This window comes from Bombina bombina, chromosome 2 (assembly GCF_027579735.1).
Source record: "Bombina bombina isolate aBomBom1 chromosome 2, aBomBom1.pri, whole genome shotgun sequence".
Lineage (NCBI taxonomy): Eukaryota > Metazoa > Chordata > Amphibia > Anura > Bombinatoridae > Bombina > Bombina bombina.
In genome coordinates this window covers 1,136,457,724-1,136,484,185 of record NC_069500.1, presented here as the reverse complement: position 1 = coordinate 1,136,484,185, position 26,462 = coordinate 1,136,457,724, and the positions used below count along the sequence as shown (strand labels likewise).

General features: G+C 40.2%; 1 protein-coding gene across 1 annotated transcript in view; it reads right to left on the bottom strand.

Moving 5' to 3' along the window:
* KLHL2 (kelch like family member 2) overlaps window positions 1-26,462 on the bottom strand; it is a 445,714-nt gene that overhangs the window by 269,039 nt on the left and 150,213 nt on the right. The window contains 1 exon segment of the mRNA XM_053703800.1: window positions 8,194-8,315. Within this exon segment, the coding sequence (XP_053559775.1) occupies window positions 8,194-8,315 (122 nt within the window).

Sequence of the window (26,462 nt, the reverse complement as noted above, 5' to 3'; positions counted from 1 at the left end):
AATTGTCGCACCACCTATGTGGTGTACTTAGTGGAGTGCATAACATGTAGGAAGCAATATGGGGAGTGTTCCACCAGGGAGGCACGTACTCGTATAAGAGAGCAACTAAACAATATTGAAAATGGTTTGGAATGTTTAGATTTGGCCCGACATTTTAAATTTCGACACGAACAGAATGTCACAAGCTTTCAATGGCAAATTACAGAACATTCATGTGCCCCATTGTGTAGGGGGGGATAGAATTAGTAAATTACTATACAGAGAAGCATTCTGGACCATCCAATTAAAAACATGCAGACCAAATGGCTTTTATATTGAGGGTGACGTGATCAACTTTTGGCTCCACTATAAATAACTATTGGTGTGGGATGCTGATTAGTGTAGATCATTTCTCTAGATAAACAAGCTGATATCTATAAACACTAATAGTATATATAATCACTCTTGAATCCCAAGCTGAACATTAAACTTATTAGGAATGGTAACATGAGCTCTTCTTTCCCCTATGCCTTCCAATAATATCTATTTTTGAAGCTAAGTTAAATATTTAGATTTTGTCTCCCTATTCTACACATGGGCATTTCAGAGATAGGTATTAAATATGTTAGGATTACTGTGTAAGGTCTTCTACCTGGTCTCTGGCACATAATAGTGCATATTGAGCAACCTGTTGGTAGAACTATGAGAATGGTCTATTTATCATTAGTTGTACCAAGGTATGAATACAATATTATGAGGTATAACATACGGTTCAAATATGTTTGTATGCCATTAAGAGTTAAATATAGCCATTACAAGTACCACTATGTAACAGTACATCAGGTTGTATTCAATGGTCATATTCTCACAGTCTATTTGTACAGGGTATTGTAACTTTAAGACTCAGAGCGTGTTTGTAATTGAGGTGCAGCTGTCTGGGTTATTTAAGAGCTGGCAGCTGTACACTCAACATGTCTATGACTAAGGAGAGTGTATTGCCGAAACACGCAAGACAACATTACGCTGGATTCATCCATTGATTTTATTGTCTTGATGTTATCCAAATAAATCCTTTTAAACGCATGGAGATTCTCCGGCTATTTTTGTTTTTTCAATGTGCTTACGATCCGGCCAAGTCTCTGCATTTAGGCTTCCCACAGTGTCACAGGTATGAGACGTCACAAGGCTAGTGTACCAATCATCGGAAGGAGCAAGCCGCGAGGAGGAGCCGTGAGCATTCCCAATGCAAACACACTCACTGTCTTTTGGAGCATGGAATTAGAGATGCCGTTGGAGGAATTTGAAGGTGACTGAATCCCAGAACGAAGGCTTACATACTTGGTAAGCAAACCGGTGAATATTAACGATTTTTCCTATACTAATTCGGCAATTATCACCATTACAGTCAGTTGAGAGATATGAACTCAGGTAACCGGACAGTGACTCATATCTGTTTGACCAAATAGAACGTTTGGAGCCATAACTAAGAAGACTCTTTCTCTATTTGTTGAATCAAAAGTTGGTGTCTATAAATAAATATAGCCACCTTCACTGATAAAGAAACAACAAAAGGACATAAAGTATATATTCATATATTTACTAACAAGGAAAAAAAACAAGTCCGTGGTGAAGGATAATACAATTATCATTGTCCATCAACAATCAACAAATGTCTTTCAGAAAAACAAAATTTATGCTTACCTGATAAATTTAATTATTTCTTGACACAATGAGTCCACGGATCATCATTATTTACTGTTGGGAATATCACTCCTGCCCAGCAGGAGGCTGCTGTCCAGAAGTTACTCCCTCAGGAGGCTGCTGTCCAGAAGTTTCATAGGCAAAGCAAATGATACTCTTCAGCCACAAAGTAAAAGAAGTAGCCGTAGCTTTCTGTCCCTTAGGTTAAAACAGAAGACTGACGAAAGTCCTTAGTCGCCTGTAAAAAGAATCTTAGCGCACGTACCCCGTCCAGATTGTGTAGAAGCCGTTCCCCCTGAAAAGAAGGATTAGGACACAAGGAAGGAACAACAATGTCCTGAATAATGTTCCGGTCTGAAATTACTTTAGGGAGAAACCCTAATTTAGTACGTAAACCCACCTTATCCGATAAAAAACAAGGTAAGGAGACTCATACTGTAATGCCAAGAGCTCTGAAAATTCTACGATGAAATAGCAACAAGAAACAAAACTTTCCAAGATAACAACTTAATATCTAAGGAAAGCAGCGGCTCAAACTAAAACTAAATAAGACTCCAAGAAGGAGCAACTGGTTCGAATACAGGCCTGATCCTGAACAAGGCCTGACCAAACGATTGTACATCTGGGAGGTCCGCCAGACGTTTATGTAACAAAATAGACAAGGCAGCTATTTGACCCTTTAGGGAACTTGCCAATAATTCCTTCTCCAAACCTTCTTAGAGAAAGGACATAAATTCTAGGAATCTGAACTCTACTCTAAGAGTAGCCCTTGGATTCCCACCAGTATAAGTATTTACGTCATATCTTATGGTAAATTTTCCTAGTCACAGGTTTACGAGCCTGAATCATAGTCTCAACGACCGATTCTGAAAATCCACGCTTGGATAAAATAAAGCGTTCATCTTCAAGTAGTCAGCTTCAGAGAACCTAGATTTGGATGAAAGAAGGGTCCGTGAAGTAGAAGGTCCTTCCTCAAAGGAAGTCTCCAAGGTGGAAGAGGTGACATGTCCACCAGGACTGCATACCAAATCCTGCGAGGCCACGCCGGTGTAATGAGTATCACCGACGCCCTCTCCTGCTTGATTCGAGCCATGACTCGAGGAAGAAAAGCAAACGGAGGAAATAGGTATGCAAGACTGAAATTCCAAGGTACCGCCAGAGCGTCTATCAGTACAGCCTGAGGGTTCCTTGACAATGACCCGTACCTCGGAAGCTTGGCATTTTGTCGAGAACCCATAAGATCGAATTCCAACTGACCCCATTTGAGAACCAGACTGGAAAAACACTTCCAGATTGAGTTCCCACTCTCCCGGGTGAAAGGTCTGCCTGCTTAAGAAGTCCGCTTACCAGATGTCCACTCCTAGAATGTGGATCTTCAACAGACAGCAATTGTGGGTTTCCACCCACTGAATGATCTTGGCTACCTCTGTCATGGCCAAGGAACTCTGAGTTCCTCCCTGATGGGAGGAGTAAGCCACTGAAGTTATATTATCCGACTGGAACCTGATGAACCGGGCCGAAGCTAACTGAGGCCAGGCCAGGAGAGCATTAAAGATTGCTCTCAAATCCAGAATGTTTATGGGTCAAACAGACTCCGACCGAGTCCATGTTCCCTGAGCCTTTAGAGAGCCCCAAACTGCTCCCCATCCCTGAAGGCTGGCATCTGTTGTCACAATCACCCAAGAAGATCTGCAAAAGCAGGTTCCCTGGGAGAGATGATCCTGAGACAACCATCAAAGTAGAGATCCCTTGTCTCCTGTTCCAGCTGTAATCACGGAGACAGATTCGCAAAATCTCCGTTCCACTGCCTGAGCATGATTCACTGCAGAAGTCTGAGGTGGAAACGGGTGAACAGGATGATGTCCATTGCCGCTACCATCAGCCAAATTACCTCCATGCACTGAGACTGAGGAGAGGACTGAAGTTCTAGGCAAGAATTAAAAATTCCTAGATTTCCTAACTTCTGTCAAAAAAATGTATTGATAAGGAGTCTATTATGGATCCCAAGAAAAACTACCCTTGTAGTTAGAACTGAGGAACTCTTTTCCAAATTCACCTTCCATCCGAGAGTTGAGAAAATTCTGGGAGCTGTGGCAAGGCCGAACATAAGAGCCCTGAGCTGGAAGTGTTTGTCTAGAAAGGCAAACCTTAAAAAATTGTGATGGTCCTTGTGGATGGGAACCTGCAATTAAGCGTCCTTTAAATCCACCATGGTCATATTAACTGACTCTCTTGGACCCAAGGAAGAATGGAACAAATAGTTTCCATCTTGATTAGACTCATGAATAAAATTAGTCAGACGGTTCCCTCTTTCTTGGGAACCACAAACAGAATGGAATAGAATCCCAGACCTCCTGCTTTGGAAAAGAAACTATCACTCCCAGGTCGGAGAGGTTCCGTACAAGTGTAAGAACGCCTCTCTTTTTGTCTGGTCTGCAGAAAATCTTGAAGGCAGAAGCTGCCCCTGTGAGGAAAAATATTAAACTCCAGTTTGTATCTCGAAACCAAGCTGGATCGAAGAAGGAAAGCCTGCCCCCACAAGATCCGTTCCCGGATCGGAGGCAGGCTCTTCATGCTGTCTTTGATTCAACAGCAGGCTTTTTGGATTGATTTCCCCTATTCTAAGACTGATTGGGTCTCCAGGAAGGCTTGGACTGCTCACGCTTGGAAGAGGGAGTGGAAGGATTTTCCTTGAAAATTCGAAAGTAACTAAAATTACTCTGACGTTCTTTTTATTTCTCTTATTCTGAGGGAGGGAATATCCCTTATCTCCTGTAATATCAGAGTTATCTCCGTCAAACCAGGTCCAAACAAGGTCTTTCCCTTGTAAGGAATAGCCAAAAGTTTAGACTTAGATGAGACATCCGCAGACCATGATTTTAACCATAATGCTCTGCGGGCCAATATAGAAAGCCTGAAATCTTAGCTCCCAGCTTAATAACCTGAAGGGAAGCATCTGTAATAAAGAAGTTAGTTAACTTCAAGGCTCTTATCCAGGCCTGGATTGTTTTCGAGGGGAGTGTCTGTCCGATAGAAATAGACAACACATCAAACCAGTATGCTGCCGCACTAGTGACGTTAACACTGCAGGAAGCCATTGTAAACCCTGGTGTACATACATTCTTTTGAGCGACCCTCTAACTTCTTATCCATAGGATCTTTAAAGAAACAACTATCCTCTATGAGAATAGTAGTCCTCAGAATAGCCTGGAAATTGCCCCTTCCACCTAGGGAACCGTCAGCCAAGACTCCTTAATAGAGTCTGCTACAGGAAACATCCATTAAAATTAGGAGATGGAGAAAAAGGGATACACGGTTTCTCCATTCCTTAGCCATAATTTCTGTAGCCCTTTCTGGTACAGAAAATACTTCCACCATGGAGGGCACGTCAAAATACTTGTTTAGTTTTACTGAACTTTTTAGGATTGACTACGCTGGTAGTGACGGAGTCATCCAGGGTAGCTAAAACCTTCTTAAGTAACAAACTGAGATGTTCAAGCTTAAACCTGGAGGAAACAACTTCAGTATCCGATAAAGGCATTATATTACACTGTCTGAGTCTGAAGTTTCCCCCTCAGATACTACCGAAGTATCTTCCTCTTCAGGCTTATGGGAAGAAAAATTTGGAATAGCCACTACTGTATTAGCAACTTTTATTCCCTGATTGAAAACATTTCCTCTTGCGCTCTCCCTGCAGCATGGGAAAGGCAGACAATGCATCAGATACCGCCGGTGACATTAGAGAAGCAAGGTAACTCCAGGTGGAGTTTGAGAGGAAGTGCAGGTCACTGCATGTGTGGGCGATAAAATTTGGGACACTTGAGTAGACAGTTGCAGCATTATTGAACATTGTCATTAGACTCCTTAACAGCATCCACCTTAGAAGGAGTTGGCTCAGAAAAAAAGTCTATCCCTATAATTTAAAATTCTCTCAACACATGAGGAACAGAAAGGAATTTGTGGTTCCAAATTGGCATAAAAAAAAACAAGGAACAAGTGACACTTTGCAGGACCTCTTGGTCCAATCTGACTCACAATGGATGAATTATTCAAATAAACTTCTTAAATTTTTTAATAAAAATGAAAACAGAGAAACGTTACAGTCTCTTTAAATTTTAAAACTTTTTTTATTTTTGTGTGCAGAAAAGGTTAATTAGGTACACAAATACTGCAGAACCCCTCTACACCTCAGCTTAAAGGACCAGTCAACACAGTAGATTTGCATAATCAATAAATGCAAGATAACAAGAAAATGCAATAGCACTTAGTCTGAACTTCAAATGAGTAGTAGATTTTTTTTCTGACAATTTTAAAAGTTATGTCTTTTTCCACTCCCCTTGTACCACGTGACAGCCATCAGCCAATCACAAATGCATACACATACCATGTGACAGCCATCAGCCATTCACAAATGCATACACACTTATTCTTGCACATGCTCAGTAGGAGCTGGTGACTCAAAAAGTTTAAATATAAAAAGACTGTGCACATTTTGCTAATAAAAGTAAATTGGAAAGTTGTTTAAAATGGCATGCTCTATCTGAATAATGAAAGTTTAATTTTGATTGAGTGTCCCTTTAACTTTGCTGAGGTGCCTATTAGCCCTTCTGACACCAGTTACATCCTGTCAGTAAAAGATCCGGAACTCAGCTGTAGCGCTGTTAGGTCCTAACACATGTGTAAACACTCTGGGGACACTGCTCCGTTCCTTCCGATAACAGGAAGTGCAAAGAAAGTGGTGCACAACTCAAATTGGCGCCACACATAGCTCCGCCCATCGTGGGAGTTTCAAAAGGCAATCTCCCGGTCGCCATGTTTATTGTAAAGTTAAGCCACCGGGAGTTAAATAAACATTTTGCCAAGCCTCTTTATAACCCTTCCATAACTTGCTAGGCAGCTGCTTAGCCAGTGCTATATGTGAACAGTGAGCCACCTCATACTGAGCCAATCTCCCAAGCCCCAGTGATTTAAGCCACTGTGAGCAGTGAAAAACACCTCATCTTGAGTCTCTCTCTTCAGCCCCAGTGCCTGCTGTCATATAATCCCCTCCTTTTATTTATAGGAGGCTCTATGTCCCAGGTAAATAAAGTGTTCCACTTCCTCTGAGATCTTTTATTTCCCAGACCCAGAAAAAAAGTCAGCACTTGTAAATCTGCCAGACAGCAAGGCAGCTAACCAGGTTTGAGAGGTCCTCTCCCTCACATAGCCCTGTGGAGAAAAGATAAAGCCTGAATAATCTTACTTAAGATATCAGGATAAGGGCAACATAAATTACATGGGAGGCGCAGTGAGAATTATGTCCTGCAAGTTCCCATTGCTCTAAAGCCACCACTGCTCTACTTAGTAAAAGATTCTTCAATCAAGAGTTTATTATCTTTTAACACCTAACTTTACCACTTCCTTTCTTTAACGTAGGCAAAGAGAATAACTAGGGTGGGAGGGAAGGGAGGAGATATTTAACAGCTTTGCTTTAGGTGTTCTTTGCCGCTTCCTGATGGGCAGGAGTGATATTCCCAACAGTAATTAATGATGATCCGTGGATTCATTGTGTCATTACAAAGAAACATACGGTATTTATTTATAGCCACCATCTTTTGATTGCATATATTTTTTAGGCAAGGGTGTCAACTATTTTCTGTGCTTTTTCTGTGCTCTTTTTACTTTTCCATTTTTTTCACAGTACGTGCATTGGCAAAAATGCTTCTAGTAAAAGTTATTACTGTTTTTCTGTGGCATACGTACATATGCTGTGAAAGCCTGTGCACCAGTATTAAAAAAACACACCTTGTCAGAGAGCTGGCAGTAGCAAATTGCTTTTGAATACATAACTTGTGTTATACAAGCCACTACTGACTCTCTAAGAAGGTGAGGTGTTTGCATACTAGTGCACAAGCTAGGGCACTTATGAGTTAAACATGCTGTAGGGTGTGCAGGGAGGAACATGAATAGTGCAATCCAGGATCACTATCCGTGTAATCCGTGTACTACCCAAGGGTGCAATTCATGTTCCCCTCTGCGCACCCTGCAGCATGTGTAACTCATAAGTTTCTAGGAAAACATGGCTGAGGTTACAATCCTAAAGAATGCCCTCATAGGATATGTATGTATGCCACAGGGAAAAAATATTTTTACTAATGGAAATATATTGCAAAAATGTTTCTATTTCAAATTGAAATGCACATTTCATTTTTGACCTTTTTATCCCTTTAATGATTTGACTGCATGGAAAAGACAAAGCCGTTTTTTAACCCATTGATTGCCAACTATCTTGAAAGGTCTATGGCTGTGTTCAGCACACAGTATACTCCCCATGTAGAGATGGAACAGAAAAGGTAAGAAAGATACAAAGGCCCTCAATTGACCCGAATATATTGAGTCCTATTTTAAGTTAATATCGATCAACTGTTACAGTATCTTTTTAAAGAACAGAAACAACTAATAAAGACACTTGTGTAACTCAAGAGATGGAAAACAAACGCTATGTAACATTTCTGATTGCTATACTGCTCTCACCTGAACATTTTCTTCTGTGACTTTGATTTCTGCAGTGTAAACATAATCTACAAGCAATTTCAGTGTCCACCCATCAACTTCTTTTATCCGGACTCTCTTTGCTCTGCTCTCGCTCATCTCACCTGCAAAAATAAATAAATAAAATTAAAATCCCACTTCTTATCATAAATAATTACAAGTTAAGTGTGTTGTGACCTCTCTATACTTTATCACACAACATAACAGCAAATAAAAGAAACGAGGAATACATTATATTTGTACTAAACTGTTAATAACAGACACAAAAATATCATGTAAATTACTTTAGATAATACACAAGATTCTATTAAATATATTCATTATTTTTTTTTTTTTTTTTTTAACTGATTCAAATAAAAAAAAAGGTTGGTTCATTATTAGATAGAGTTTAGTATATTGTTACTTATATTGATATTGATGACTTTTATCATGGTATATTCACAGGCATTTAATATATTTTTGGATTTTTAATATATACATATGTGAGGCAATATGTTTATTTTTATATAGTATTGTAAAAAAAAATGTATTTATTATTTTGTAAAATTTATATTATTTGTTATTTTATTTACGAATACATTTATGTAGTTAGGAAATTTTCTTCAATTGCCAACCTTTATAGTCTTGTATTTAAAAAGTCAATGCTATTTAAAATAAGGTATAAACAATGAAAGAGAAATAAAAAAAAGTGCCTATTTTTATTTTCTTAAATTATATTTTAATTAACTTTCACGTATAAACACATATTTCAGCAGGGTACTTTGGAACTAAACTATAATCTCTTTAGGACAGATATTTACAGTGCATAAGATGCAGAATGATGAATGACAAAGAACATTACGTTTCTGCAATTTAGTTATTTATCCTAAAGTCAATTCTAATTTCTCATGAGACTTCATCAATACAAAAGACAAAGAAAGCATCAACCTGCTGATTAATAATTTTGAGTGAAATCTAACTGTGGTTGCTAGGAAACAGAGGAAATATCACTATGTACCAAACACTAAATGCAAAAAAAAAAAAATCCTGACAGATGGACATTTATTTTCTAAATGCATAATGACACTAGTTACTTGCTTTTAAAAAGTTAACAGAATCAACAGTTTTTACACTTTTAATTTTATTTATTTTTTTATAAACGTGGATCTAATTTATTTGTTAATTTCTATTACTTATCCATCATTTTAAAAGCTATGATTTATGTTAAAGGTACATATTTTTTATAGATGGATAGATATCATTTATAGGCAAGTACTGCATTTCAATAGATGTGTGCAATTTAAGGTTCTTAACATATTGCTGATTGGCCCACATGGCTCTTGGCTAAGAGGTGGAAATTAGACATGTGCGGTTCGATTCATTCCGAATCGAAATTCGGACGAATTTGTTAAATTCGGAGATTCGGATCGATTTGAATTTCCGAATTACGGTAGTACCGAATCTACCAAATAAATCCGAATTAGTTCGGATTTATTTGTTACATTCGGATGGCCATGGATTACACTAGTATTGTACAGTATATTAGGTTATATAACTCTGCTATGGGTTACACCTAAATATACTGTACATAATACTAGTCTAATACACAGCCCATCCCACCTAACACATACCGAAATTCCGAATTTCCGTATTGAATCCTGACAAATTTATTCGAATCCGAATGAATCCGAAACAAATTCATTGAAATTTTTCCGAATTCGAATCGATACGAACCGAAATTCAAAAACATCCGAATCGATCCGAAACGAATTTTTTGGCTGTGCACAAGTCTAGTGGAAATGTCACCTCATTGAAAAAAATTAGCAGTGCCGTGGTCCATCAGAGACGCTTAGCTATGCAGTGAAACCGCTGCAAAAGAAAGGCACCCTTTCAGCATTTTTTTTTAAACTGATGAATGAAGGTGGCGTTTATGAAACGCTATGATTTATCATCACTTTAATTACTTTGGAATCTTTCAAGTCAATCTTCACAGGTATTTAATGGCAAAAATGCAGGTTAAAGGGACAATAAACTCACAATTAACTTTCCAATTTATATCTGTTATCAAAGTGGTTTTGTTCTTTCCTTTACTGAACAGTTAGCCTTGGTAGGCTAAGAGGATGAACATTTATTTAGCATTCTATGGCAGCAGTTTTTGCAGCTGTGTATAACTGCTATAAACAGTGTTGCAAAAATTAGTACCAGATGGCTAGAGAAATGTGCACGCTCCTTAGTTCACCTAGGATTATTCTTTAACAAAGAATACCAAGAAAACTAAACAAAATTGATAACAGTACTAAATTGGAGAAAAGTTTAAAATTTTCAATCCATTTCTTTAAGTTTAATATCTCTCTCTCTCATTTTTTGTCTTTAATCTAGCTAAAAGAGTGTCAAACTTTCTATGTGTTGTGTTAATAATTTTGTTTTGAATTTTTCCTTAATTGGCTTTGCACCAAGGCTTGACTGGGGTTAATTGCCAGAGTCACTGAAAACTGTGCATCTGTCTGTGAGTGCTGTTGAACACCAGGGCTGTGAGTTTTACAGGGTCATGGAATGTGTACCCAGTCCAGTTGGAGAGTGCAGTTAATTTCTGTGTGTGTGTTTGTGCGCAACACACTCCAAAAAAGTTAGGACAGTCGACTGCTTTACCAATGTGTAACATCGCCTTTTCTTTTAACCCCTTAATGACCGGACCATTTTTCAATTTTCTTACCCTTAATGACAATGGCTATTTTTACATTTCTGCAGTGTTTGTTTTAGATGTAATTTTCCTCTTACTCATTTACTGTACCCACACATATTATATACCGTTTTTCTCGCCATTAAATGGACTTTCTAAAGATACCATTATTTTCATCATATCTAATAATTTACTATAAAAAAAATGTAAAATATGAGGAAAAAATTGAAAAAAAAAACCACTTTTTCTAACTTTGACCCCCAAAATCTGTTACACATGTACAACCACCAAAATACACCCATTCTAAATAGTTTCTAAATTTTGTCCTGAGTTTAGAAATGCCCAATGTTTACATGTTCTTTGCTTTTTTTGCAAGTTATAGGGCCATAAATACAAGTAGCACTTTGCTATTTCCAAACCACTTTTTTTCAAAATTAGCGCTAGTTACATTGGAACACTGATATCTTTCAGAAATCCCTGAATATCCCTTGACATGTATATTTATATTTAGAAGACATCCCAAAGTATTGATCTAGGCCCATTTTTGGTATATTTCATGCAACCATTTCACCGCCAAATACGATCAAATAAAAAAAAACTTAAATTTTTCACAATTTTAGGTTTCTCACTGAAATTATTTACAAACAGCTTGTGCAATTATGGCACAAATGGTTGTAAATGCTTCTCTGGGATCCCCTTTGTTCAGAAATAGCAGACATATATGGCTTTGGCGTTGCTTTTTGGTAATAATAAGGCCGTTAAATTCTGCTGCGCACCACACTTGTAATATGCCCAGCAGTTAAGGGGTTAATTAGGTAGCTTGTAGGGTTAATTTTTAGCTTTAACGTAGAGATCAGCCTCCCACCTGACACATCCCACCCCCTGATCCCCCCCTCAAACAGCTCTCTTCCCTCGCCCACCTCACAATTGTCACCGCCATCTTAAGTACTGGCAGAAAGTCTGCCAGTACTGAAATAAAAATAATTTATTATTATTTTTTTATTTTTTTCATACAGTCTGCAGTGATGGATCCCCCCTTACCCCATAACCTCCCTGATCCCCCCCAATACATCTCTCTAAACCTCCCCCTCTACCTATTTGCCGCCATCTTGGGTATTGGCAGCTGTCTGCCAGTACCCAATTTGCCCCCCAAAATAGTTTTTTGTTTACTTTTTTATATTAAATACTTGTTTTCTGTAGTGTAGCTGGCCCCCCTAAATGATCTACATCCCTCCCCCTCCCAGATCCCTTACTAAAGAACTAAGATCCCCCTGCTTCCACATCTGTCTTTTTTTTTTACTTTCATAATCCGTCATAATTTGCGTGCACGCGCCGCCCCCGGCCGCAATCGCCCATCCGGTAAAAACCACCGACAATGTCAGATCGCTTAGGGAAACAACTGAGGCACATACAGACAAAAGCTGCTCCCATCCACCAACGAAATTGTTAGCCTCAATGGCCGATGCAGAGAGGGCCACAGAGTGGCCCTTTCTGCATCGGTATGTAAAATAGGGGATTGCAGTGATGCCTCAATATTGAGGCATCACTACAATCCCTTGGAAGCAGCTGGAAGCAATCGTGATCGCTTCCAGCACTTCAGATAACAGAGGACGTACCAGGTACGTCAATTGTCATTAAGGGAGTTTTTTCCTATGACGTACCTGGTACGTCCTCTGTCATTAAGGGGTTAATAACACTTATTAAAGGGACACTGAACCCAAATTTTTTCTTTCGCGATTCAGATAGAGCATGCAATTTTAAGCAACTTTCTAATTTACTCCTATTATCAATTTTTCTTCGTTCTCTTACTATCTTTATTTGAAAAAGAAGGCATCTAAGCTATTTTTTGGTTCAGACCCTGGAGAGCCCTTGTTTATTGGTCGTTTAAATTAATCCACCAATCAGCAAGAACAACCCAGGTTGTTCACCAAAAATGGGCCGGCATCTAAACTTATATTCTTGCTTTTCAAATAAAGATACCAAGAGAATGAAGAAAATTTGATAATAGGAGTAAATTAGAAAGTTGCTTAAAATTGCATGCTATATCTGAATCACGAAAGAAAAAAATTGGGTTCAGTATCCCTTTAAGCATTTGGGCACTGAAGATACCAGTTGGTTAAGTTTAGAAAGCACAATTTTTCCCGCATTCATCCATTATGCATGTCTTCAGCTGCGCAATTGCACTGGGCCTTCGTTGCCTAATTTTGCCCTTCATAATGCGCCACACATTCTCAATTGGAAACAGGTCAGGACTGCAGGCAGGCCATGCTAGCACCCACACTCTCTGCTTACACAACCATGCGCTAGTAATCGGGACAGAATGTGGTTTGGCGTTGTCCTGCTAGAAAATGCAGGGACGTCCCTGGAAAAGACGATGTCTGGACGGCAGCATATGTTGCTTCAAAATGTATACATATCTTTCTGCATTAACGGTGCCCTCACAGATGTGCAAGTTACCCATGGGCAGACACCCCCCCCATACCATGAAAGATGCTGGCTTTTGGACCCAACGCTGATAACAGCTTGGATGGTCCTTTTCCTCCTTGGCCCAGAGAACACAAAGGCTGTTTTTTCCCAAAAAACAAAATTTATGCTTACCTGATAAATTTCTTTCTCTTGTGGTGTATCCAGTCCACGGGTTCATCCATTACTTGTGGGATATTCTCCTTCCCAACAGGAAGTTGCAAGAGGACACCCACAGCAGAGTTGTCTATATAGCTCCTCCCCTAACTGCCACCCCCAGTCATTCGACCGAAGACAAGAAAAAAGGAGAAACTATAGGGTGCAGTGGTGACTGTAGTTTAAAAATAAAAAACACCTGCCTTAAAGTGACAGGGCGGGCCGTGGACTGGATACACCACAAGAGAAAGAAATTTATCAGGTAAGCATAAATTTTGTTTTCTCTTGTAAGGTGTATCCAGTCCACGGGTTCATCCATTACTTGTGGGATACCAATACCAAAGCTTTAGGACACGGATGAAGGGAGGGACAAGGCAGGTACTTAAACGGAAGGCACCACTGCCTGTAAGACCTTTCTCCCAAAAATAGCCTCTGAAGAAGCAAAAGTATCAAATTTGTAAAATTTGGAAAAAGTATGAAGCGAAGACCAAGTCGCCGCCTTACAAATCTGTTCAACAGAGGCCTCATTTTTAAAAGCCCATGTGGAAGCTACCGCTCTAGTGGAATGAGCTGTAATTCTTTCAGGAGGCTGCTGGCCAGCAGTCTCATAAGCTAAACGGATTATGCTTCTCAGCCAAAAAGAAAGAGAAGATGCCGAAGCCTTTTGGCCTCTCCTCTGTCCAGAGTAGACGACAAACAATGCAGATGTTTGACGAAAATCCTTAGTAGCTTGTAAATAAAACTTTAAAGCATGAACCACGTCAAGATTGTGTAATAGACGTTCCTTCTTTGAAGAAGGATTAGGACACAGTGAAGGAACAACAATTTCCTGATTGATATTCCTATTAGATACTACCTTAGGAAGAAACCCAAGTTTGGTACGTAAAACTACCTTATCTGCATGGAAGATCAGATAAGGGGAATCACACTGCAAGGCAGATAACTCTGAAACTCTTTGAGCCGAAGAGATAGCTACTAAAAACAGAACTTTCCAAGATAACAGCTTGATATCTAGGGAATGTAAGGGTTCAAACGGAACCCCTTGAAGAACCTTAAGAACCAAATTTAAACTCCATGGCGGAGCAATAGTTTTAAACACAGGCCTGATTCTAACCAAAGCCTGACAAAACGCCTGAACGTCGGGAACATCAGCCAGGCGCTTGTGAAAAAGAATAGACAGAGCAGAAATCTGTCCCTTTAAGGAACTAGCCGATAATCCCTTTTCCAATCCATCTTGGAGAAAAGATAGTATCCTAGGAATCCTGACTTTACTCCACGAGTAACCCTTGGATTCACACCAATGAAGATATTTACACCATATCTTATGATAGATTTTCCTGGTGACAGGCTTTCAAGCCTGATTCAAGGTATCAATGACCGACTCGGAGAAACCACGCCTTGATAAAATCAAGCGTTCAATCTCCAAGCAGTCAGACGCAGAGAAACTAGATTTGGATGTTTGAATGGACCTTGGAGTAGAAGGTCCTGCCTCAGCGGCAGAGTCCATGGTGGGAAGGATGACATGTCCACCAGATCTGCATACCAAGTCCTGCGTGGCCACGCAGGTGCTATCAAAATCACCGAAACTCTCTCCTGCTTGATCTTGGCAATCAGACGATTGAGGAGATGAAACGGTGGAAACACATAAGCCATGCTGAAGGACCAGGGCACTGCTAGAACATCTATCAGCGTTGCCTGGGGATCCCTTGACCTGGACCCATAACGAGGAAGCTTGGCGTTCTGACGAGACGCCATCAGATCCAGTTCTGGTTTGCCCCATAGATGAATCAGCTGGGCAAATACCTCCGGATGGAGCTCCCACTCCCCCGGATGAAAAGTCTGCCGACTTAGAAAATACGCCTCCCAGTTCTCTACTCCTGGGATATGGATAGCTGAGAGATGGCAAGAGTGAATCTCTGCCCATAGAATTATCTTGGAAACCTCCATCATGGCCAGGGGACTCCTTGTTCCCCCCTGATGGTTGATATATGCTACAGTCGTGATATTGTCCGACTGAAATCTGATGAACTTGGCCGCAGCTAGTTGAGGCCAAGCCTGAAGAGCATTGAATATCACTCTTAGTTCCAGAATGTTTGTCGGAAGGAGGGCTTCCTCCTGAGTCCACGAACCCTGAGCCTTCAGGGAGTTCCAGACTGCGCCCCAGCCCAGAAGGCTGGCATCTGTCGTCACTATAGTCCATTCTGGCCTGCGGAAACTCATTCCCCTGGACAGATGGACTCGAGATAACCACCAGAGAAGAGAATCCCTGGTCTCTTGATCCAGATCTAACAGAGGAGATAAATCTGTATAGTCCCCATTCCACTGAAGAGCACGGCAAGAAGTTAGAAGCTTTGATATCCTGACTTTCTGAACATAGAAAATTTTTCATTTCTACGGAATCTATTAGAGTTCCTAGGAAGGAAACTCTTGTGAGAGGAGAGAGAGAACTCTTTTCTATGTTCACTTTCCACCCATGAGACCTCAGAAAGGCCAGAACAATGTCCGTATGGGACTTGGCGATTTGAAGAGTAGACCCTTGAATCAGAATGTCGTCTAGGTAAGGGGCTACCGCTATGCCCTGTGGCCTTAGAACCGCCAGAAGGGACCCTAGAACCTTCGTAAAGATTCTTGGTGCCGTGGCTAACCCGAAAGGAAGAGCCACAAACTGGTAATGCCTGTCTAGGAAGGCGAACCTGAGGAACTGATGATGATCTCTGTGAATCAGAATGTGGAGATAAGCATCCTTTGAGTCCTCATATATTGACCCTCCTGGATCATAGGGAGGATGGTTTGAATTGTCTCCATCTTGAAGGATGGGACCCTGAGAAATTTGTTTAGGATCTTGAGATCCAAGATAGGTCTGAAAGTTCCCTCTTTTCTGGGAACTATAAACATGAATAGAAACCCAGCCCCTGTTCCTCTTTTGGAACTGGGTGGATCACTCCCATAACCAGTAGGTCTTGAACGCAACGTAAGAATGCCTCTCTTTTTATCTGGTTTACAGATAGTTGTGAGAGATGAAATCTCCCCTTTGGAGATGACCCTTTGAATTCCAGATATCCCTGGGAAACAATCTCTAGCGCCCAGGGATCCTGGATGTCTCTTGCCCAAGCCTGGGCGAAGAGAGAAAGTCTGCCCCCACTAGATCCGGCCTCGGATTGGGGGCTACTCCTTCATGCTGTCTTAGAGGCAGCCACAGGTTTCTTGGCCTGCTACCCCTTGTTTCAAGCCTGGTTAGGTCTCCAGACTGGTTTGGACTGGGCGAAATTTCCCTCTTGTTTTGCATTAGAGGAAGTTGAAGCTGCGCCACTCTTGAAGTTTCGAAAAGAACGAAAATTATTCAGTTTGGTCCTTAACTTATTGGACCTGTCCTGAGGAAGGGCGTGGCCTTTTCCTCCAGTAATATCAGAAATGATCTCCTTCAGACCAGGCCCGAATAGGGTCTGTCCCTTGAAGGGGATGTTAAGAAGTTTAGACTTTGAAGTAACGTCTGCTGACCAGGACTTAAGCCATAGCGCCCTACGCGCCAAAATGGCAAAACCTGAATTCTTAGCCGTTAGTTTGGTTAACTGAAAACGGCGTCAGAAATAAAGGAATTAGCTAACTTAAGAGCTTTAATCCTGTCTAGAATATCGTCTAACGGGGTCTCTACCTGCAGAGACTCCTCAAGAGACTCGAACCAAAAAGCCGCTGCAGCAGTAACTGGTTCTATGCATGCAAGAGGTTGGAGGATAAAACCTTGATGTATAAAAATTTTCTTAAGGAGGCCCTCCAATTTTGTATCCATAGGATCTAGGAAAGCACAACTGTCCTCAACGGGGATAGTTGTACACTTAGCTAGGGTAGAGACTGCTCCCTCCACCTTAGGGACCGTCTGCCACAAGTCCCGCATAGCGGCATCTATGGGAAACATCTTTTTGAAAGCAGGAGGGGGAGAGAACGGCACACCTGGTCTATCCCATTCCTTAGTAATAATTTCCGAAAACCTCTTAGGGACTGGAAAAACATCAGTGTAAACAGGCACTGCAAAGTATTTGTCCATTTTACACAATTTCTCTGGAACCACAATGGGGTCACAGTCATCCAGAGTCGCTAAAACGTCCCTAAACAATAAGCGGAGGTGTTCAAGCTTAAATTTAAACGCTGTCATTTCAGAATCAGGCTGAAGTAACGCCTTCCCTGAGTCTGAAGGGTCACCCACAGATAGAAGCTCACCTGCCTCGGCTTCTGAGTATTGTGAGGGAATATCGGACACAGGCATTAAAGCGTCAGAAAGCTCTGTATTAGTTCTAGCCCCAGAGCTGTCTCGCTTTCCTTGTAACCCTGACAGTTTGGAAAATACCTCTGTGAGGGTATTATTCATAACTGCCGCCATGTCCTGCAAGGTAAACGAATTAGACGCGCTAGATGTACTTGGCGCCACTTGAGCGGAAGTTATAAGTTCTGACACATGGGGAGAGTTAGATGGCATAATCTCCCTTTTTTTAGTCAGTGAATCCCCTGGAGATAAATCTTTAAGCGCCATAATATGGTCTTTATAGTTTATAGAAATTTCAGTACATTTGGTACACATTCTAAGAGGGGTTCCACCATGGCTTCTAAACATATTGAACAAGGAGTTTCCTCTATGTCAGACATGTTTAACAGACTAGTAATGAGACAAGCAAGCTAATAAAGGTAAAACAGCAATTAAACAAAAACATTACTGTGCCTTTAAGAGAAAAAAACTAACACTTAAACTGCAAAACAGTGAAAAAATATAACAAATTCTTTGAAATGTTTACAGTGTGTGTAAGGGACTAAAGCAGCATTGCACCCACTTGCAAATGGATGATTAACCCCTTAGGCCCCAAACCGGATTGAAAAACTTTAAAAAATGTTAAAAGACAGTTGAGCACCCTGCCACAGCTCTGCTGAGGCTCCTACCTGCCCTCAAATACGATTCTGTGCAGAAATAAACCCCTTGTAATGGTCCTCAGGTGTCAGAGGACTCCTCTAGGGAAGCTGGATGTCTCAGTCTGAATAAAAACTGCGCATTTAGAGCGCTAAAATAGGCCCCTCCCACCATGTACTGGATGCCAGAGGGGCCTTAAAAAAGTACTCCTAGGAGTATCTGATTAGCCATGTGGAAACTAGGCCCCAAATAAAGAGTTATCTCCCTCAGAGAAAAAACGTCCTATTTTTAAAATCATGTAAACGTTTTGTCCCTAAGTAATATAAGCATTAACATGAGTATTACCCTGTTCTGTAAGCATGATCCCAGTCGCTGTTAAATCACTGCATCAGGCTTACCTCAGTACACAAGGCTCTGTCAGCATTTTCTAGAACTCATATCATCTCTCTAGAAATAAAAATACTGAACATACCTCAAAGCAGGAAATCTGCAGGCCGTTCCCCCAAATGAAGTTGTCCCATATTCTTCAGTTATGTGTGAGAACAGCAGTGGACCTTAGTTACAAACCGCTAAGATCATCAAACCTCCAGGCAGAACTCTTCTTCTAATTTCTGCCTGAGAGTAAAACAGTACAACGCCGGTACCGTTTAAAAATAACAAACTCTTGATTGAAGGTAAAACTACACTAAGTCACCACATATCTCTTGATACTTCCTTTCTTGTCGAGAGTTGCAAGAGAATGACTAGGGGTGGCAGTTAGGGGAGGAGCTATATAGACAGCTCTGCTGTGGGTGTCCTCTTGCAACTTCCTGTTGGGAAGGAGAATATCCCACAAGTAATGGATGAACCCGTGGACTGGATACACCTTACAAGAGAAATATGTAAATATGTATATGTAGAAAAAGTGGTTAAAGGATATTAAGGGATTCAATAAAGAGTCCAGAATCCCTCAAAGTGGAAAATAAAAGTTCAATGCTTTATTAGATCATTCAGATTAAAAGCACTATCAACATGGATGGGTTAGAAACGCTTAACAAACAAGCTTACGAGTTTCGGCCATAGCCTTATTCATAGCTATACTTTTATTTTCCACTTTATAAGAGATTCTGGACTCTTTATGTCATGAAACAAGCGATTCGGCAGTGTCGCTGGCCTGTAATATCACGTGATTAGTGACGCCTCCAAACATCCAGCTCAACCGGAACTAGAGGGAGGAACTAGGACGAGCGGCGTGACAGCTTTTTCAGGTCCTCAGAGTCTTTCCAGTTAATAGGAAGAGAGGACGCCTTGGACCCCCGCAGTCACCTGACCCCCAACTTAATACAGAGTACAGCTAACTCCTAGTAATGCATTGTGGCTCCTGGGCTTACTTAGGTATTCTTTTCATCAAAATATACCAAGAGAATGAGAGAAATTTGATAATTGAAGTAAAATGGAAAGTTGCTTAAAATTGTATGCTCTATCTGAATCATATAATAATCATGAAAGTGCTGGATTACTATCTAGGTGGAATTTAGTTCCGGTTCCTGCGGGTGGAGCTAGCACAGCTTGTGGATACTGAGCGTGGACGCTGAGAGCGGGACAAGAACAATTCTGCCATTTGCCCGTTGTTGGAGGCTTTACACCTTCCTAGGGCATTCCCATGTATCATAAGGTGCTGTTGGCTGGGAACCGTGGAACAAGCTTTGGTGGCTCGGTAGCTGGAGCTAGACCGAGGAAGCAAGTGAGCAGTAGCTCTACAGAATTCTCCCAGAACCAGAGTGGGGGAAATATAAAGCTGCGACTCCGAGAGGTGAATAGGTGAACATGTGAAAGCTGTGCTGGAGACTTGGTGTTCCACGGACAGAAGCCCGCTAGTAAAACATGCAAATATGTTGGTCTGCTGTGAAAAAAGCTCCATAGCAGAGATCGATTATATCGCGGAATGATATCATACCTGAGGTGTTTTGGGTCGCTTGGAAGACCGGCAGGTGTGCCGCCACAGCGGTCTGTTACAGCCGGAGTTCGCGGGACCACGGGCTGTCGGAAGAGGAGTGTTGTCCAGATCTAGTGGTGTTTTTGGGGCCATAATGCTGCCTGGATGATAGCAATCACCGGAAGGAGAAGGACTTATTGGCGATAACAAGGATAGCAGGAAGGTGTCTATCGACAGCGCAAGTATCCTATGATTTATAATATACAAGTGCCATAAGAGATCTGACTGTCCTTTCCTTTTGACACCTAATATATCAGCTCTTTTTTGGTCTCCATGATATATACAGTATTTATTCTAAGTAACTGAAGTCCATGATTAGACCCTGTTGCATTGCAAAGGAAATTTGGATCTAATTGCTATTGCTGATACAGATGAAATATGGATATATGATACTAGAACTCTGTGCTGATAGCCAACATGTTTTCCTTGAGTTTAAAGAATTAACCTCTTATGCGTATTTATATAACTATACAAAGAGCGGTGGTATATATTTACAGCTATAAAGGAACTGGGTTTAACAACGCAAGTAATATGCATACTGCTATTTTATTTTCTCTAAATTTGAGCTACAATGACAGGTGTATTTTCTAACATTATCTCACAAAACTAGTAGGTACTAGACTGTGTTATAAAAGAAAAACTGGATTTATCTGTCATTATTGTAACAGAAGAAATTTAGTCACATGATATTAGATCTCTGTGATCCCTGACACCTTATATACAGATTGAAATGTTATTATGTTCATTTGAGCTTAAAATAAAAATAAAAAAATAATAATAATCATGAAAGTAAAAGTGTGTTTCATGTCCTTTTAATATCCAGCCTGAAATGTTCACAATCTGACCTTGAGAGCAAGGGAACAGCTTCAAGCCCCAAAACAATTTCTGTAAAAGGATAATTACACTATATGGCCAAAGTATGTGTACAACCCTACTATTTTATGTTTTTGTTGCACCCATTGCTAACAGGTGCATACAATCCAACATATAGCCAGTTCAATGGGTCACACTGAAGAGTTCAGAGACTTTAAATGTGGGAGTGTCATAGGATGATACCTTTGCCACAAGATAGTGACATTTCTGTCCTACTAGATCTGCCCCGGTCAACTGTAAGTGCTATTATTGGGAAGTGGAAGCGTTTAGGAGCAACAACAGCCCAGTCATGAATGGTAGACCACGCAAACTCACAGAGCAGCGCTGCCAAGTGTTGAAGTGTATGGTGTATAAAATCACCAATCATCTATTGCATCACTCACTACAGAATTCCAAACTACCTCTGGAAGCTTTCAAAAAATTGTTTCCATGGCCAAGCAGCTGTACACAAGCCTAAGAACAACATGGGCAATGTCAAGTGTTTGCTGAGAAAGAGTAAAGCACGCTGCCCTGGACTCTGAAGCATGTGTTCCCTGCAGTGCTAAATCATGGTTCACTATTTTGTAGTGTGGCGGATGCCAGGAGACGGCACCTATCGGAATGCATAGAGCCTTCTGTACAGTTTGGTGGAAGAGAGATAGTGGTCTGGGGTTGTTTTACTGGCCTAGGCCCATTAGTTCCAGTGAAAGGTCACCTTAATGCTAAAGGATACAAAGACATTTTAGAAAATGGGGTGCTTTCAACTTTGTGGCAAATGTTTAGAGAAGATCCTTTCCTGGTCCAGCATGACTGTGCCACTGTGCACAAAGCAGAGATCCATGAAGACATGGTTTTATGAGTTTGGTCTGGAGGAACTTGAGTGGCCTGCACAGAGCCCTGATTTGAACATCATTGAACACCTTTGGGATGAACTGCAACGCTGATTGTAAAAAAGACATTCACACCAAACATCAGTGCCTGACCTCACAAATGCTATTTTGGTTGAATGGACACAAATTCCCACAGACAGAAGAGTTGCAGCTGTTATTCCCACAAATATGGGGGGCAACTCCATATTAATGCCTCTGGTTTTAAAATGGGGTTTTCCAACACGTTCATATAGGTGTAAAGGTCAGGTGTACACATACAGTACTTATGAGCATACAGTTTATTTTGCATTAGGTATCAAATTAGGGCTTAATTTTGACATATTGTGGAAGAAAAGGCCTTATCACCTGTAATCTTAAGGTAAGTTTAGAACCATGATCCGTACGTAGGTTCTAACCTATGATGCTTTATGAACATGAAAGTAAAAGTCTGTGGACTTAGCAGACAAACACCTAACATCTATGAACATGTGACAAGAAAAACAAGTAGTTATTTGAACAAAAGCAAAGTATCCAAGAAATTGCACAGAAGAAGGATACCAAGGGAACAATGCAATGTATAGAACAGAAGTAAACTAAAATCTCTTTTAAAATTCTATGATCTATCAAAACAATGAAAGTGTAATTCTGACTTTTTGTGCCCCTTTAAATAAGCATGAGTGAAAAGAAAACATAATCCACTCTATTAGAGAGACATAATATGACCCCTACTGGAGGCAAAAGTAACAAAGAAAGCTCTAAACTGCATAAAATGAGAGGGCACAGAATGTTTAGATATGCACTTATGTTTTCTATGTGGACTACATGGCCCTGAACCTAAAGGGCCAGTGGCTGAAGATCCAGGCATTATTACTTATGTTGAGCTTCCAGGAAAGCTCAGGGAATATTTATAAGTGGTGAATTAGCATAAAATGCACATCCCCATTGTGACAATGCAAATGGTAAAGTAGCTCAAAGAGTGAGCAAAAGTCCATAAACTCCCTGAAATGGCTGTGTGTAAAGAGGCATGTATTAGTAAACCTATCAATTGTAGCATTCCATGTAGCAAGGGGGCGGAAACATGCTGTATTATGAGAGGTCAAATCTTGTGCAAAAAAAAAAAAAAAAACGACATGTAAGGCTGGATCAGAGGTACAACCTATCCAAACCAACTTCAAATATTAAAGCCAAAACTAACTGACAAGAAGAGGAAAGCACAAGATCATATAACATCAGGGTTGTATGTATGTATGTATGTATGTATGTATTGGGTACTTGTAATAAAGCGCAGTTAATCACCCGTAAGGGTCTCAAGACACTGCTCATTTTATCGACCTCGGAAGGATGAAAGGCTGAGTGGACCTCGCCAGGGATCGAACCTGCAACCCTTGGATTGCTACAGAGCTCAGCCAGTGCCTTAGCATGCTGAGCTATCTGTCCAATCGTTTTTACAAATACCCTGTATATGTTGAAGAGCAGCTATTTGAAAGGGACATTAAACACTTTGAATGGTAATATAAAATGATAAAATTGTATGTATGTATGTATGTATGTGTATATATATATATATATATATATATATATATATATATATATATATATATATATATATATATATATATATAAATCTTTGACTGCAGCATTCTATCTAGCATTTATTTAGTGTTTAGTGTCCCTTTAATATATTTCAACCGGTCAGTGAAACTGCTGAGTCGATTTAAAAAAATCATCCCAGTTATGCTATTATATTTTTGAGTTTCCTTTATTCTTTTGCTCCTAACTATGTAAACAAATGAAAAAAAAAAACCTGTAAGAAACAGGTGTTCCATATGATTTCTAAATAGTGTAGGTTCTTATAAGGATTTTGAGAATATCGGAAACAAAGGATACACAGAAAAAACTAAAATAAGACATGGCAGATAATTTAATATTTGTGATAATTTAACCATGAATTTGAATCAGAGAGACCCGTTAGAGAAATGATGCATTAACACTTCCTCTCAATAGAGAATGCTAAACAAGATAGTAATAAAGATCTACACTTTATGGAATGTAATGGGGGGAATCTGACATTTTTTGGCTATACGGGGATAGCTAAATTGCAGAAGAAATAGAGAGGGGGGATATGCATAAATCCCTCTTACAGTTAGAGAGTAAGTGGATTTTTAATTTGGACACACTGACTCCATATGGTTTGAACCTAGAAATAGACTTAGGGTGTTTTTTAAATTGATTGTGTTTAATAACACTCACATGTTCGCGTCTGTTTGCTTTAATGTATGGATGTATGTTTATATAGATGGATAAGGGATAGTAGAATATATGAAATTCATTTTTTTTTATTATGTTCTCTTACATACCATTGTGATTATTGTATTTTTCTTCTGAACAAAATGATAAATATGAAGACAACTCCATTGTAGATGACTAATTTTAATTTGAAGCAAAAAAAAGGAAGATAAAAAAGGACACATATTACCCTCTTGGAATCCTATTGGCTTATAAGGATAGACCTCTTTTTTTATGAGCAATATATTGGTGATATGGGACAGTTAATATAAATAAAGGATCAACTTTATTTGATGTACAGAATATATATAAAACATTATTTTAAAGTTCTACCTGGGAGAGGAACAAAAGTATTACAGACTTGTAGTATACTGCTGATTGAACAAAGCGATTTAAGCTGTGACGTATTAAGGACATCCCTCTTCCGTGAAGGGTATTTCAGGGTGAATTGGAATTGGTCCATTATTGGCTTGAGAAAGGCTCTGATGAGCTGAAACGTGTTGCCGTAATTTGTACTTTTGTCGGAAAACATAATTTATGCTTACCTGATAAATTCCTTTCTCCTGTAGTGTAGTCAGTCCACGGGTCATCATTACTTATGGGATATTAACTCCTCCCCAACAAGAAGTGCAAGAGGATCACCCAAGCAGAGCTGCTATATAGCTCCTCCCCTCTACGTCACACCCAGTCATTCGACCGAGAACCAAACGAGAAAGGAGAAACTATAGGGTGCAGTGGTGACTGGAGTATAATTTAAAATTTAGACCTGCCATAAAAAACAGGGCGGGCCGTGGACTGACTACACTACAGGAGAAAGGAATTTATCAGGTAAGCATAAATTATGTTTTCTCCTGTTAAGTGTAGTCAGTCCACGGGTCATCATTACTTATGGGATACCAATACCAAAGCTAAAGTACACGGATGACGGGAGGGACAGGCAGGATCTTTATACGGAAGGAACCACTGCCTGAAGAACCTTTCTCCCAAAAAACAGCCTCCGAAGAAGCAAAAGTGTCAAATTTGTAAAATTTGGAAAAAGTATGAAGAGAAGACCAAGTTGCAGCCTTGCAAATCTGTTCAACAGAGGCCTCATTTCTAAAGGCCCAAGTGGAAGCCACAGCTCTAGTAGAATGAGCTGTAATTCTTTCAGGAGGCTGCTGTCCAGCAGTCTCATAGGCTAAACGTATTATGCTACGAAGCCAGAAAGAGAGAGAGGTAGCAGAAGCTTTTTGACCTCTCCTCTGTCCAGAATAAACGACAAACAGGGAAGAAGTTTGACGAAAATCTTTAGTTGCCTGTAAATAAAATTTCAGGGCACGGACTACGTCCAGATTGTGTAGAAGCCGTTCCTTCTTTGAAGAAGGGTTAGGGCACAATGATGGAACAACAATCTCTTGATTGATATTCTTGTTAGTAACTACCTTAGGTAAGAACCCAGGTTTAGTACGCAGAACTACCTTATCTGAATGAAAAATCAGATAAGGAGAATCACAATGTAAAGCTGATAACTCAGAGACTCTACGAGCCGAGGAAATAGCCATTAAAAACAGAACTTTCCAAGATAACAACTTGATATCAATGGAATGAAGGGGTTCAAACGGAACACCCTGTAAAACGTTAAGAACTAAGTTTAAGCTCCACAGTGGAGCTACAGTTTTAAACACAGGCTTAATCCTAGCCAAAGCCTGACAAAAAGCCTGAACCTTGTAGAAAAGACAATATCCTAGGAATCCTAACCTTACTCCATGAGTAACTCTTGGATTCACACCAGTGTAAGTATTTACGCCAAATCTTATGGTAAATCTTCCTGGTAACAGGTTTCCTAGCCTGTATTAAAGTATCGATTACTGACTCCAAAAATCCACGCTTTGATAAAATCAAGCGTTCAATTTCCATGCAGTCAGCTTCAGAGAAATTAGATTTTGATGTTTGAAAGGACCCTGAATTAGAAGGTCCTGTCTCAGAGGCAGAGACCAAGGTGGACAGGATGACATGTCCACTAGATCTGCATACCAGGTCCTGCGTGGCCACGCAGGCGCTATTAGAATCACCAATGCTTTCTCCTGTTTGATCCTGGCAATCAAACGAGGAAGCATC